Source organism: Loxodonta africana, chromosome 14, assembly GCF_030014295.1.
Source record: "Loxodonta africana isolate mLoxAfr1 chromosome 14, mLoxAfr1.hap2, whole genome shotgun sequence".
Taxonomy (NCBI): domain Eukaryota; kingdom Metazoa; phylum Chordata; class Mammalia; order Proboscidea; family Elephantidae; genus Loxodonta; species Loxodonta africana.
In genome coordinates, this window is record NC_087355.1 from 67,896,819 (window position 1) to 67,911,735 (window position 14,917).

The following is a 14,917-nucleotide window of genomic DNA, read 5'->3' on the forward strand; positions in this document are numbered from 1 at the left end:
ATCTATTCTTGAGATGATCTCCAAATTCCAGTGGAATATACCCAAGGTCATATTTTGGCTTTCATGGACTTGTTTTAATTTTCTTCACCCTCAACTTGTCCTTGCATATGAGCAATTGATGGTCTGTTCCGTAGTCAGCCCCTAGCCTTGTTCTGACTAACGATATTGAGCTTCTCTATTGTCTTTTTCCACAGATGTAGTGGATTTGATTCCTGTGAGGTCTACATGTATAGTTACCATTTATGTTGTTGAAAAAAATGACTTGCAATGAATAAGTCATCGGTCTTGCAAAATTCTACCATGCGATTTCCAGCATTTTTTCTATCACCGAGGCCATATTTTCCGATTACTGATCCTTCTTCTGTGTCCCACTTTTGCATCCCTACCACTGGTAATTATCAATGCATCCTGATTGCATGTTTGATCAATTTCAGACTGCAGAAGTTGGTAAAAATCTTCAATTTCTTCATCTTTGGCCTTAGTGGTTGGGGCATAAATTTGAATAATAGTCATATTAACTGGTCTTCCCTGTAGGCATATGGATGTTATTCCTATAACTGACAGCACTGTACTTCAGGATAGATCTTGAAATATTCTTTTTGACAATGAATGCGATGCCATTCCTCTTCAATTTGTCTTTCCTGATATAGCAGACCATATAATTGTCCAATTCAAGATGGATAATACCAGTCCATTTCAGCTCACTAAAGCCTAAGATGTTGATCTTAATGCTTTCCATTTCATTTTTGACCACTTCCAATTTTCCTAGATTCATACTTCATACATTCCATGTTCTGTTATTAGTGGATGTTTGTAGGTATTTCTTCTCATTTTGAGTCTTGCCACATTAGCAAATGAAGGTCCCAAAAGCTTGACCCCGTCCATGCCATTAAGATTGACTCTATTTTGAGGAGGCACCTCTTTTCTAGTTGTATTTTGTGAGTGCCTTCCAACGTTATAGGCTCATCTTCCAGCATTATATCAGAGAATGTTCTGCTGCTATTCATAAGTTTTTCACTGGCCAATTTTTCAGAAGTAGAGCACTAGGTCCTTCTTCCTTGTCTGTCTTAGTCTGGAAGTTTAGCTAAAACCTGTCCACTATGGGTAACCCTGCTGGTATTTGAAATACCAGTGGCATAGCTTCCAGCATTACAGCAACATGCAAGTCACCACAGTATGTCAAACAGATGAGTGGTGGAGAACAATAAGCTACGTAGCCTAATTCCTTCCCTCAATACTTTTGAGTTCCTACAAATCACTGAGACTACAAAGTTAGGGGAGACCATGTAGAATTGCTAAGGTATATAGAAATAACTTCTAGTTTTCTATTCTAATGAGTGGAATTTTGGAAATGCTCATTCCATAAAGCAACACCATCTGTAATGTATAAGTAGGTTTGCTCAAGATATTTTTTGCATGCTGTAGCATTTATCCAAACATCTGTGAGGTAAGTTTGGACCAAATTTAAAATTTGCTTCTCCAACTAGCCTTCTCATTTGTCCTCAAACTTGGGATTGATTCTATCAACAATTACACTGCTGTGGGTCCAAATTTTACACCATCACAGCAATGTCCCAGTTTGGAACCTGTTGTTATTGTTAGGTACTGTTGAGTCACTTCCTATTCATAGCAACCCTATGTACAACAGAACAAAACGTTGCCCAGTCCTGCACCATTCTTACAATTGTTGCTATGTTTGAGCTCATTGTTGCAGCCAGTGTGTCAATCCATCTCATCAAGGGTTTTTACCTTTTTGCTGACCCTCAACCTGAGACTTGGAAAATTCCTTTCTGATTCTACTAGGACAGTTTGCCTGAGACACATCTTGTCCAAACTCACCCTGACTTCTGCCTTCTCCCTTGCTGGAGGGTAGAGAGTAGGTTTTTTTTTTTTTTTAATCATTATTGCCTTTAACGCATCTAGCACAGTGCTCACTATGCAGTAGTTATTCAGAAAACACTTGTAAAATAAGTATTTTAAGACCATCATTTTACAGATGGACGAACTGAAATGCGAACCATTAGACTTGATTGATGTCATAAAACAAATCAACGTCCCCAAACACAATTTGGCATTTGCTTCCCTGCAAATACGTGAATTTGGTGCCTTAAATCCTTTCTGTAAAAGTACCCAAAGAAATAGGGTAGAAGAAAGGAAAGAGATGGGGAGGAGATGTCATTGGAAAGGAAGGAGGGAGGGAGGAAGAAAAGAAGGAAAGAGGCATATAAGGAGACTGATAACTAACGTAAAACCATACTAAAGTGTTCCTGAATTATGGAGCTACATTCACACCTGGAGCCATTTATAAACTCTTCTGAGAAACGCCAGTCTAGCAAATGCTTCGGCAGCCAGTAATTCATGAGCTCTAGGCAGTAGTTTAAACCAAAAGGGGTAATGGCCACAGCTGTCAGGCTCCAGATGCTCTGGGGCCCAGCCCTGCATGTTGCCCCTGTGTCGTGTAGAAGAATGCTGTGACTGGGCACATCACCACTGTTCATCTGGCCTGCTTCCAATGGCACCAGCTGCATCTGCCAGGAAGATGGCTGCTGCTGGCAGCTCCATGTTCCCCATGAGGCTAGGTGTTGGGCTGTAGCCAGGCTGCAAGGATTTGGGCCTTCACCCAGCACACTTGGTCCAGCCTTATCTGCCTATCTTTCCCAGAATCCCCATGGAAGCTCGGTATTTCACGGCACACCAAATCCACCTGAGAACTGGAGTCTTTCTGGAGTCAACAGAAGAGATGGAATGAATACTACACAGATGAAAAGTCATGTCATTTATTAATAATTTCATTTTTTCTTTTATAAATCTAAAGGAAAAAGTCTTTGGTGATACTATCTATAAAACAATCTATCTTGCATGGCAAAACCCAGACATATAGTTACACAGGTCAGTGAAGTAAATCAAGATCTATGGCTTTGTGTTTTCTTATATGTTCTCTCTCACACACTTCAGAGTTTAATTGCACTAAGTCATTAATAGTCTATAACAAATGGGGAGAACACTTCAGAAAAGATCTGTGGTAACACTACAAAAACATTGGCAACATATTAGAAAACTGTCCCAAATGTACATTGTATATAAAATTAGGTATACTTTTTTTTTTTTTTACAGTTTGTCACCTAAATATTTCCAGTTTTCGATGTCTTCCTTTCCACCCTTCCACATATCCTATACATATTGTTTTTCAAAATAAATATACAAGGTTCATTACATGGTAACTAGATCATTGGCATGGCCTCAAATTTAGTAATAATTACAACCCAAAGGGATGTGTTCCTAAAGAAGAACAGAGAACTATTGCAAATATCAAATGGTCTTTGAGGCTAAAAGGCAAATAATTACCAGAAAAGAGTGACTTAAAGCTAGCTTGATTTGATTTTAATCAAGGGTGAGACCAGGCTAACTCAGAGGGCTAGGCTTTCTCGATGGTGCCACTTGTTTTTGCTTCCAAGGACATTGTACAGCCTTCCTTATCTATTTATTGGGCCAAAGAAGTCTCCGTCTTGGGTAGCTCATCTAGGTTCCTGACATGGAACTTACTGGAATTTTAGTGACAACTATAGACCTTGTGAAGTGAAAATCATGGAAATATAATCTTTTGATTTCGGAAAGGGCAAAAAGTGGAGAGAGTTTCCAGGAAACCTCTTTGTCATCAAGATTATGGTGTAAACAGCAGCTTTTCTCCCAGAGGTTCTGGACAACATCATTGAATAGATGGGAGAGGCTATGTTCTCAGGATATTCAATCCCATTTAAAAACAATTTTTTTTTAGAAATTGGAATCAATGAATAATCTGATCTCTAATACTGAACCAGGCAGGTTTAGCATAGCCTGATAGTAATGCATGAGAGTAATGCAAATTCACTAAGAACCCAATTGAAAACAATTTTTCCGCATCAAACCAAAACCACTGCCATTGAATCAATTCCGACTCATAGCGACCCTATAGGACAGAGTAGAACTGTCCCATAGGGTTTCCAAGGCCTTAAACCTTTACAGAAGCAGACTGCAACATCACTTTCCCATGGAGCAGCTGGTGGGTTTGGACCACCTACCTTTCAGTTAGCAGCCGAGTGCTCTAACCACTGTACCACCAGAGCTCCTTTCCCCCATCAAAAGTGCCTGAGAGAAAGGGGCCAGTAGAGAAAGAATATTTTCTTCATTAAATCTGGCACAGAACGGTAACAACATCTGAAAAGTTCTTGTCCATAACTGTGCAACTGGAAACAAGATAAATGAATTCAGCAGCTGAGATCTGAACCATACTGGCTGCATGTTGATTATATTTTAGAAGGTAGGGGCCTTGTTACTTTAGAGTTCACGGCAATAACTGGAGGTTTTTAGACTGGGAGCTCTCAGAGACTCAAAAGGACAGGAGAAAACTTCAAATTTGGGAAGTTCACCTCAGCTCTTGCGTCCATAATTCAGCCTCATCCAGCAAAAGTCTCATTCGGATTCTAACCTGGCAAGTCTCTCTGCCTCCTTCCCACTCCCGCCCTTTAAACAGATTTGATTAAAATTTCATTAGCTCCTAAATCAAGCATCCCGTTTTTAACAGTATGTAGGTCTATTCACATTCACTCATCTCTCCCCTGATTAAAGTCCAGTAACCTTCATGAAGGGCCACAGCATAGTATTTCTCAGAGTCACCAGGTGTTCTAGAACTACCAAAATAAAGGCTAACATAGCCTATTGGAATGGAAAAAAAAATTCACCCCAAAAGGAAAACTGAAGGAAACAACCATGATTGATCCTTCTTTGAGCACCATTTGTAACAAGAAGAAATTAAAGTATGCACGTAAAATCCCAGGTAAGAGATTTCACTTTCTTCTGGAGCACCTTATTTAAAAAGTCTGCTGAGATGGCCAGGTGGGCTCACCTTTCATGTTATCTTTTGTGACATGAGTATTATTTCATGGATTTTCTCTACAGTCTCAGTTTGGTGCCATTTTGTTCCTCTCAACAAAGGTGATTTGTTTAATGTAGATATAAGCTTGACTTGATATTTATAAAACTTGTCATATAAATGCATAAATACGCCAGCTTTAAAAAATTACTTTTAAGACCACAGGTCCTAATGTGGAGTTGGAAAAAGACACTGTTTAGAAATCATAAGTGGCCAAAACCTCTATGGAGTTTCTGCATGTAATTCATTATGTGGCTGGCACCACACTCTGCCCTTGGCTTCTTACCAACTCAGCACATGTTGGTTCACTTAGGAACCCCTGGTTATCATTAAAGTTGACTGAAAGATAACTCCCCACTTCCTATGGAGATGGCTATGATTTGTAAACTTGCTGCAGCGAAATACAACTCTTTCCTAAGTGAATTAAAATTACATCTTACTGTTGAGCCTCACTGATTTGCTAAGCATTGTTCAATTCCCAGCTGTACGTTCCAAAAGAGAAAAGAACACGCTAGCTAGCATCCCCAAGAGATTTACTCAGAGGATGACAGAACATGGAACCATGGAGATCTTAAGTGGCTGAAAAGAGTTCAGATCCTGTTCTCACCTATGATTGCCATCTTTTTCCTGGTAACACACTTTGTGGAGAATACGAACCCTATGCGCTTTGTGTCAGGTAAATCAGGCAAAACAACCCCCCGAATCAACTCACGTGACTCACTAGTCCAATCAGGGATGCTTCTCTGCAAGCCAAGATGGCAGCATAAGTTTCAAGTTGGCTTGGGGTCATTGAACAAAACATTGCATTCGTTTTCATAAAGGAGAAAGACAGGAATAATTTGCCAAGCCCGAAAATCAATTTAAATACAAATTTGCAAAGGCCAGATGAGTAAGGGTTGCTAACCCTTCAAATCACTGAGGGCTGCAGTTTAAATGGCATGAAACCTATTAGTCTGAGCATTTTGTAGAAACAAGTGCAAATACCTAAGAAATATTTTTCATCAAATACATAAGAGATAATCACATCCACTTTGGGTAAATGTCACATGCTTTAGACTAAGCTAAGGATGGGTCATACTGAGAGAGAGAGACTTAAGAACCTGTTCTGAGACAAGAAGCTACAGAGAAAAGTCCCTCCTTTAATGAAGCTCTCACATCACAGGGTCTGGATGTATGGGCTCCAGTCCTTGCTCTGCCACTAAGGGGCTCCATAGCACATCCTGTAACCTCTCTGGATCTCTACAAACACCTCTTTTCACTCCTGCTTTCAGCACCCTCCCAGTGCTATCATTGTGAGGGACTTTCTCCCCAGATACCTACAAAGGATGAGTTAAAGTCTGCTGCATTTACTGTTTCCACTGACCTCAGTGAGGTGCTGGAAGTAATCTATATATAATTCCAAGATGGAATTTTCTTCTAAAACAAATTGGAAATAAATTTATGAAGATGCATGAGAGTTTAAGGGAAAAATTAAAGTGCTTGTTATTTATTTAGCATAATAGGTGGTAGGCCCCATAATGTCTTTCTCTTCTCTGTTCTCTCAACCCTTCCAAGTAGAAGAAAGCACTTCTTATCAGAAGTCTCCATCTTTTATAATCGAGTTATGGGATACTGTTTTTTTTCAGTTTGTACTTATAAAGCAGTTTATAAGTAATAAATATTCAGAGGCTCAAGATAGAGTTTGCAAGGAGAGAAATTTTCTTTTTAACACTCCACCAGTTTCCAAGGAGCACAACTCAACTTTTCCAGATTTAAAAATTCAAATTAAATGAAACAGTTTTCACATTGTTTCTGATTATTTTGTTTGTCAGGTTCTTGCTCAAGTCAATGTTTGACCAAAAATGGTCCTAGGGTCCCAATGGTGGGGTACATCCTCAGTTATTTCACAGCAATCCTCTTGTTCAATGGTGAGAGCTTATAAATTCTTTTTCAATAGAGAAACTTCTGGAACTTGAGGTTTTCACAAACATTATAGAGTTTTTCTCATAAATAATCTGTTTCCCCAAATACACTCACTCCTCCTTTGCCTGTAAGCCAAAATCTCTCCCCAGGTATAACCATATGTGTGTTAGTTGTAGATTCTGTAAACTAGAACACACCCAAAAACATGGGTTTGTATTTCCATCTCAGATAATTGGCAGGTAGGTTGTTTGGATGGTCCCTTATGCAAACTAAACTTTCTTCAATTATTCTAGTGTTTTCTTGGTACTAACTCCCCTCCCCCTCCTCCCCCCTCCTCCCCGCCCCCAGTGAAAAAGATTATCACACTTATATTTCTCTCAAACATCAAGTTTTCAGTAAGAACTGCCTACCTGGAAGTCATAACACTTCTCTCATGCTGAGACATTCTACAGATGAAGGTTAAAGTGGATTTGTAAATTCAAAGTGGAAAACAATTTGCACTGGAAAGTCAAATAATGAACCTGTTTTAACCTCTGCGTGTTTTTTTTACTGGCTAGAGTGGCTTGTTGTTTTTTCCATGAAGTCTGGGCTTCTGCAACTCTTCAGGAAAGCCCTCCTGACCAGGGCTAAGGACTTTGTGGGAAGAGGAGTAGCAGCTTTGAAGTATTCACAACCAACACAATTTTGATTAAAGAAAGAACTCTGGTTTTTAATAGTTTTGATCATTAAAAAAGTTTAAACCTGCATAGCAATCATTTCAAAAATAATTATTTAATGTTCCATAATTAAACTGTACACAGCCTAGTCTTGGGACACAAGCCAGTGAGGTGAGTTTGGAGCAGTCCCGTGCAGTCCCAGGAGCCAGGAGTCGAGTTCTCATTGGCCTTTTTTTGTCATTCTGTTCGTCTAAGTTTATTTGGATACTTGGCACAATCTGGCTCCGCGAACGAGTGAATCTGCACTGGGAAGAGAGAGCAGCTAGACCCCGGCCCTTCTCGCTTCCCCTCCCCCACTCGGCCGGATTCTTCAAAGTCGCTCAATGTCTCGGTATTTCTTCCTCAGAATAGAGACCTGGTCTTTAAAGAGGACGGGGTCGAGCCTCATCTGAGAGTGGATCAGCGGCATGTAGCCAAACCAGCTGGCAAACGTATTCATGCAGCTCTGTCGCTGGGCAAAGTGGTCAGGGTCAGCCCAGCGGGAAGCCCGAGAAGTCTAGGGAAAAGGAGAGAAACCAGGAGGTCAGTGACAGAAATGCATGGTGAGATGGAGGCACTGCAGAGAACAGGGCCAGGCAAATGGGCGAGGAGCAGAACTCGGGGTCTGGCCTTGCCCTGAGCCACACCACCCACCCACCAGGTGAAAATGAAAGCACCTATCCAATCCCGGTTCTCAGTCTTGCCAGGAGGGATTTTCCAATATTTGTAAGTTCCTCAATGTTAAAAACCAAGACACAAACTAAGGTTCATACTGAGTGACTAATTCTCTGACACTGGAGGTGAATAACTAACCAACTGACTCCCAATCACTATGGTCATTAAATATAAAAATTCTCCTCACATCTGGGATCAAGTGCTGTGACAACTAATGTATATGTGCCTGTCTGTGGCTTCAAAGATAGTTTTTTAAGACCTTTGCGTTTACTTAGTTGGTTTGGGGATATCAATAATCAACTTTTAAAACTATCTATCCATCCATTCATACATCCATCCATCCCTTCTTCCTTCCTTTCTTTCTTCCACTATTTCTCTACCTTTATATAGATTCCATTGAATCCTCTAAAAAAAGACCGCAGGTATAGTTGAAAAAGTACAAAAGAAATCCCTCTACATTTCATTCAAGGCTAGTGTTATGTGGCATATAAAAATCTATTTTCCCTTCTGCAGTCTTCTCTGTTGAAATGACCCCACAAAGTATAAAGGGTGAATTCAGTGGTATACAAGAGTGTCTATAAAATTGACCATAGATTTCAACCTCAAAATTCTGCTCTTAAAGATTGTTGCATTTCCTACTCCACTAACATACCCAAAGATTACTTTCTGAAGACCGATCAGCCCTATGAAGAGTCGTTGCTCATTCAGAATGGAATAAAGTTTTATTCTGCACAAATAGAAAAGATGGCTGCCATCTCTACGTTGGTTAAATAGTTTTAGAACATGTAAATGACTGGTACTGATTTAGAAAACCCACTGATTTAGAAGGAAGGCTTAAATGATGTGAGTGCTCAAATAGAAACAGACCAACTAACTAAATGTTTTTATGAAACGATGAAAAGGTGGGCTGCCCAATTATGAGGGAAAAAACCCACACATGCGTTTATGTCAATAGGCAACTCTTTACAGATGTACGTGTGTGCGTATGTGTTTTCAATGCATTTGTGTCCTCAGCCACCGTTAGAAACTTACTTTCATAAAGGAAGGTACATTTTACTGGAAGAATCACTTAAAGTCACTTTAAAACCACCTGAAGTGTCAACATGCTTGAAAATAATGTTGAAGGTAAATACAAATGTCAAGTTAGCTCTGAGCAGCAGAATAACAAAACGCTACTTGTGAAGTGTTGGCATAGAGCTCATTTGAGTCTCACAACAACCTGATGATCCAGCCATGTAATAATATCCCCATTTTATAGATGAGGAAGCAGGTGCAGGGAAGTTAAAATGATTTCTTCAAGGCTAGAAAGGGGCAGAACTCAGGCTCTGTTCTTTACCATTTCTACTAGGAGAACTCCGCTTGGTAAATAGAGAAAGGTATCAAATTAAGCTGACTGAGTTCAAAGCAGAGTGGCAGTCCCAAAGGCACCTCATTTTATTCCTAAATTGTTATGGGCTTCTAGGCTATTTCTGATTGGCTCACTCATTCCAAATGACCAGATCATCACACCAAGAGAAAGCTTCACTTATGCAAGTGAAAATACTGTCAAGAGCTTAATCTCATTCTTTGCTTTTTTAAATAGTATTCTATTGTGTTTTGGGTGAAGGTTCCCATTCAACAATTTCCATACAAGTTGTTCAGTGACATTGGTTACATTCTTTACAATGTGTGAACATTCTCATTATTTCCGTTCTGATTGTTCCTTCTCCATTAATCTAGTTTCCCTGCCCCCTTACATTCTGATCTTTGTTTTAAAGTAATTGTTGACTGTTTGGTCTCATGTAGGTGATTTTTTAAAGAAGCATGGTACTTACTGGTGATATTTTTTGAGTCAATTTATTATTTAGCTATGAGATGACCTCAGGGGTTAGTTTTGGTTCAAGGTTTGAAGGGTATCTCAGGGCAATAGTCTTGGGGAATACTCGAGTCTCAACCAGTCCAGTAGGTCTGGTTCTTCTTCTTCTTTTTTTTTTTTTTAAGGGAATTTGAGGTTCTGTTCCACATTTTCCTCCCATTCTATCAGGGTCCATCTATTGTAGCCATGATTAGAATGGTGAGTAGTGGTAGCCACCATCTTGTTCTTCTATGCTCCATAGGGTTTTCAATGGCTGATTTTTTGGAAGTAGACTGCCAGGCCTTTCTTCCAAGGTGCTTCTGGGCAGACTCTCGGTACATGAGGCTGTGATTCAGGGTAGAATATAAGCTCATTCTTATTCTCTCTCAGAAATTTAAAAAAAAAAAAAAATCCAATTGAATCATTCAATTCAAATATCTTTTTTCCCCTAGATTTTAACATATATTCTGGGTCAACCAATATATATTGAGAAGATGTCTTTCTTGTGCAATAAAAACATAATCTTAGGGCGTGATATCTACCTACTCCATCAGTCACACAGACATTCAATAAACTAACACGAGAAGAAAGGGGCAAATACAGTACCTGGATAAATCTAATTAGGCCTAGGGTTAAATGCAGATTTGCCCCCAAAAGATGTGTAAAATTACTAGAAATATCGGTTTGGTAGAATTGGCAAATCTATGAAAAGAATCAACCCTTAAGAAATCACATATTAAAGAGTTCCACCCCTAATGAATGCTATATCTTCAGACAAGTGCCTACAACTCGCAGGGCAAACAATATTACAGAAATGTTGCATCCCTAAATGAGATACCATAATATATGAAAATGCCTGGGCACCTAGTAGACAGTGCATCTCACTTGAACTTGAACTATTTTTCAGCTCTAAAGATCAAAACTCCCAGCAACCCTCTTACGAGTTATTTTAACAGTTGGAGGGAAATAGAATTTTCCACTAGACTTGACGCTCACAAGAACAGCTCCTTTTTCATAATTAGTACCTAGTACAGTAGCTGATAAACCACACATACTCAGTAAATACTGAATAACTGACTAAATCCTATAAACTTAAAATCCTGTCAATTTTTTGCTTATACTAAATTTAGTGAGTGAAAACCATCAGTGTGGAAACCTGAGGCCTGGCTAAGCTTTCCTTTGCAAAAGTACAATTTGTATATGATTTTTAACACCTGTTAAAACAACCACAACAACAAAAAATACACCAGTTGCCATCAAGTTGATTCCAACTCATGGTGGCCCCATGTGTGTCAGAGTAGAACTGTGCTCCACAGGGTTTTCAATGGCTGATTTTTTGGAAGTAGATTGCCAGGCCTTTCTTCTAAGGTATCTCTGGGTAGGCTCAAATAGCCAATCTTTTGGTTAGCAGCCAAGTATTTGCAGCACCCAGGGACTCCCTGTTAGAAGAAGGCACATGGAAATCCCTAAATAATTGAACTGATAGAAATAGGTTTATGTGTATCCTTTCAGTTGACTCAAATCCTGTCAGGTACAGCAAGATTTAACTTGCTTAGGCCTAAATGGCCTTACTTAAGGCTTTGTCTTCTTACTTATAGTACTGGACTCTGGTCAAGATGAAAAAAGGTATAATGAGCTTCAGCATATCCAGATGGACTTGCCATAAGGATCCTGGGGTGTTAAGAGAATAGGCACTGGAATGAACAGAACTTAGGATTCAACTCCCAGAACTGTCTCTAACTTACTGTACAATTTCTGGCAATACACTTAAACATTCTGGGTCATAGTTTTTTTTTTTTTTTTTAACTTGTAAAATGAGAAAGTTGGATTATATTTCCTGTGAGTGTCTTCAGTGCTAAAATTTTGTGGCTCAATTCAATATTCTACCTTACTTTTCTAAAAGCTTTCATACATATTACCTCAACCCTATGAGGGGGATTTCATCATCTCCATTTTAAAGGTGAGTCAACTAAGTTTCAGAAGGTAACTGACTTGCCTACAGCTTGTAAATGCTGGTTACAGAACTGAAAATTGAGTATTGTGTCTCCTAATCAACCGCCATAATGCCCACCCAACTCACGAGGGCTGTGTTGAAGAGAGTATTATTAGCTATTCATTAAAAAATCTCCTACAATAAACTTACATAAATTCATTGTAGGTCTTTAACTCTGGAGAAGATTTGCCTTTCTCTCGTCACCTTGTAGGTTATATGAGAGCTTTATATTCTTGACATAAAGACATCCTTGACTTATGCCTTCCCAATTATCCTTGTGCCAACTGTTAACACTCCCTCAGAGCTCTTAAAAAAAAAAAGAGCTCTTAGATGTGGTTTATTCCTGGTATTGCCTCATTATGCTCCCAAAGTAGAACACCTAGAGGAGTACCGAGTCCTAATTACTTCAGACTGACACTGAACTACCAGTGAGCAAAGGAAGGGAGGAGGGGTTTCTTCATTCTTACCTGTCCCATCATTGTTTCCTTATACTGCTTCTTCTGGGTTACTTTGATTGGAGGCAATTTTGTCACAGCAGACACCAGGAAATTCATGAGAATGTCCTCACAATTGGCCAGTTGGTCCACCATGTTCTTTAGGCTGGCTGGCAGGTAATGGGTGTACAGGTAGTGATAATATCTAGAAAAACCAAAGACAGATTTCATAGGGAGCCATCACTGCATAATGACAACCCATTTTTGGAATCCCTAAACATGTCATGGATGATGTTGATGATGATGGAGAATACAGCTCTCACACAGTACTTAACCCACTGCCATCGAGTTGATTCTGACTCATAGCGACCCTATAGGACAGAGTAGAACTGACCCATAGAGTTTCTAAGGAGTGCTTGGCGGATCTGAATTGCTGACCTCTTGCTTAGCAGCCATAGCACTTAACCACTACACCACCAGGGTTTCTTATATGCCAAATAATGTTCTAAAGTGCTTTATATAAGATGCCTTATCTAATCTTCACAACAAACCTAAAAGTAGGTACTATTATTATCCCCATTTTACAGATGAGGAAACAAGGCACAACAATACCCATAGGTCACGTAACTAAGCAGATAGTGCTTGCCTAGTCTAATTCTAATATTAGGCTAGTCCATTATGAAGAGCAACTGCACGCTTTAGGCAGCAAGAGAAAATTATTTACACATAATCTATATATCATTACAAAGCTGCTTTATAATTTTAATTATTGGCTTAATCAGAAGGATATTCATTACTATCCCTTGACCCAGAGTCCAACAAAATACTGTTTTATTTGTGTGGCCTTTAAACCATATATTTCATATATTTGTTAGAGCAAAACCCTAATGAATCTGGTGGTCAGTCATGCTACAGAGCCCTCAATTAATTTGAATTATTTCTCACTCGACTTTTTCTTTAGAGGGACATGTACCATATACTTAAAGTAAAGGAAATCATTTGAATGAATCAGATTCAGTGAGGGGAGAAGCACAAGGTGGGGACAATATACTTTCAAGAGGTGAAATCGTCACGTCAAGATTCAATTAGCCTAAATGCTTACACCGTGTGCACTTCCAACACTATGCCTGAGATGGCAAGATACTCTTCGTTTAAAAAAAAAAAAAAAAAAAAGACTAAGATTGGTGTGTTTGCTTTACTAAGGCAGAAGAATGGTGATTTCCATTAAAGACTGAATTGGAAATGCTAGTCATCTACACTCACTAGTTTGGCTATCTTATCCCAGTCCCATACGGCTTTAAAAACCAAATATATATAAACAACTCCCAAATTTCTATTTCCTGACCTCTCTCAAATTCTTTTGGATGTCTTAGCATGTCCAAGACAGAATGTCTGGATTTTCCCCCAATACCTATTTCACCCACGGCCTTCCACATCTTTGTTGATGGGCACTCCATCCTACAAGTCCTTCAGATCAAAAAACTTAAGAGACATTGAATGCTATATCCAGTCTGTCAGGACATCAAGCTGGCACAATCTTCAAAATATGCCCATAATATGACCACTGCTTATCACCTCCATTGCTCACATCCTGGTCCTAGGCTTCATCGTCTCTTGCCTAGATAATGTTAATAACTTTCTAATAGGCCTCCCTGCTTCTACCCAAGCTAATTTAGCGTCTATTCTCAACACAGCAGCCAGAGTGGACACCGAAAACATAAGCCAGATGTCTCCGCGCTGCTCAAACCCCTGCTCTGGCTCTCATGTCACACAAAGTGAAGTCCCTACCAGGGACAGCAAAGTATTGTACCAGGGCTTCCATAACCCCTCTAGTCTCCTTTCTTCTCACTCTATCCTAGTCACATTGGTCTTCTTGATATCCCTTCAACATTCTAAGACATTTATTCTAGCTGTTCCTCATACCAGAATATTCTTCGCACAGATAGCCTCTTCGCTAATTCCCACTCTTCCTTCAGGTCTCTGCTCAAATCTCACCCATTCACTAAGGCTCACCTTGACTGTGCTCCAACCCGCCCCCTGTTCCGCTTTAGGCATCCCTGATCCCTTAACCTGTTCTACTTTTGTTTTTTTTGTTATGTCACTTGTCTCTTTCTAACATAAAAACAGTTGGCTGTCAAGTCGATTCCAACTCATGGTGACCCCACGTGTATCAGAGTAGAACTATGCTCCGTAGGGTTTTCAGTTGCTGATTATTCAGAAGTAGGTTACCAGCTTTTCCTCTGAGATGCCTCTGGGTGAACTCTAACCTCCAACCTTTCAATTAGCAGTGGAGCACATTAACCATTTGCCCCACCCAGGGACTACCCTTTCAACATACTATACATAATTATTCCATATACTGTGTCTCCCCCCTGTTGGAATATAAGATCCACAAGGTGAGGAACTTTTTGTTTTATTCAGTGGTGAATTCCAATTATCTACAGTGCCTGTGGGTGCTTAATTTCAGTTAGCAGC

At 39.6% G+C, this 14,917-nt stretch overlaps 1 protein-coding gene across 1 annotated transcript in view; it reads right to left on the reverse strand.

Moving 5' to 3' along the window:
- Nucleotides 1-7,493: 7,493 nt before the first annotated feature.
- EXT1 (exostosin glycosyltransferase 1) overlaps nucleotides 7,494-14,917 on the reverse strand; it is a 328,802-nt gene continuing 321,378 nt past the window's right edge. Inside the window, exons 10-11 of the mRNA XM_010588467.3 lie at nucleotides 12,476-12,647; nucleotides 7,494-8,023 (exon numbers count right to left, since the gene is read on the reverse strand). Of these exons, the coding sequence (XP_010586769.1) occupies nucleotides 7,838-8,023; nucleotides 12,476-12,647 (358 nt within the window). The 3' untranslated portion in view covers nucleotides 7,494-7,837. The remainder of the gene's footprint in view (nucleotides 8,024-12,475; nucleotides 12,648-14,917) is intronic.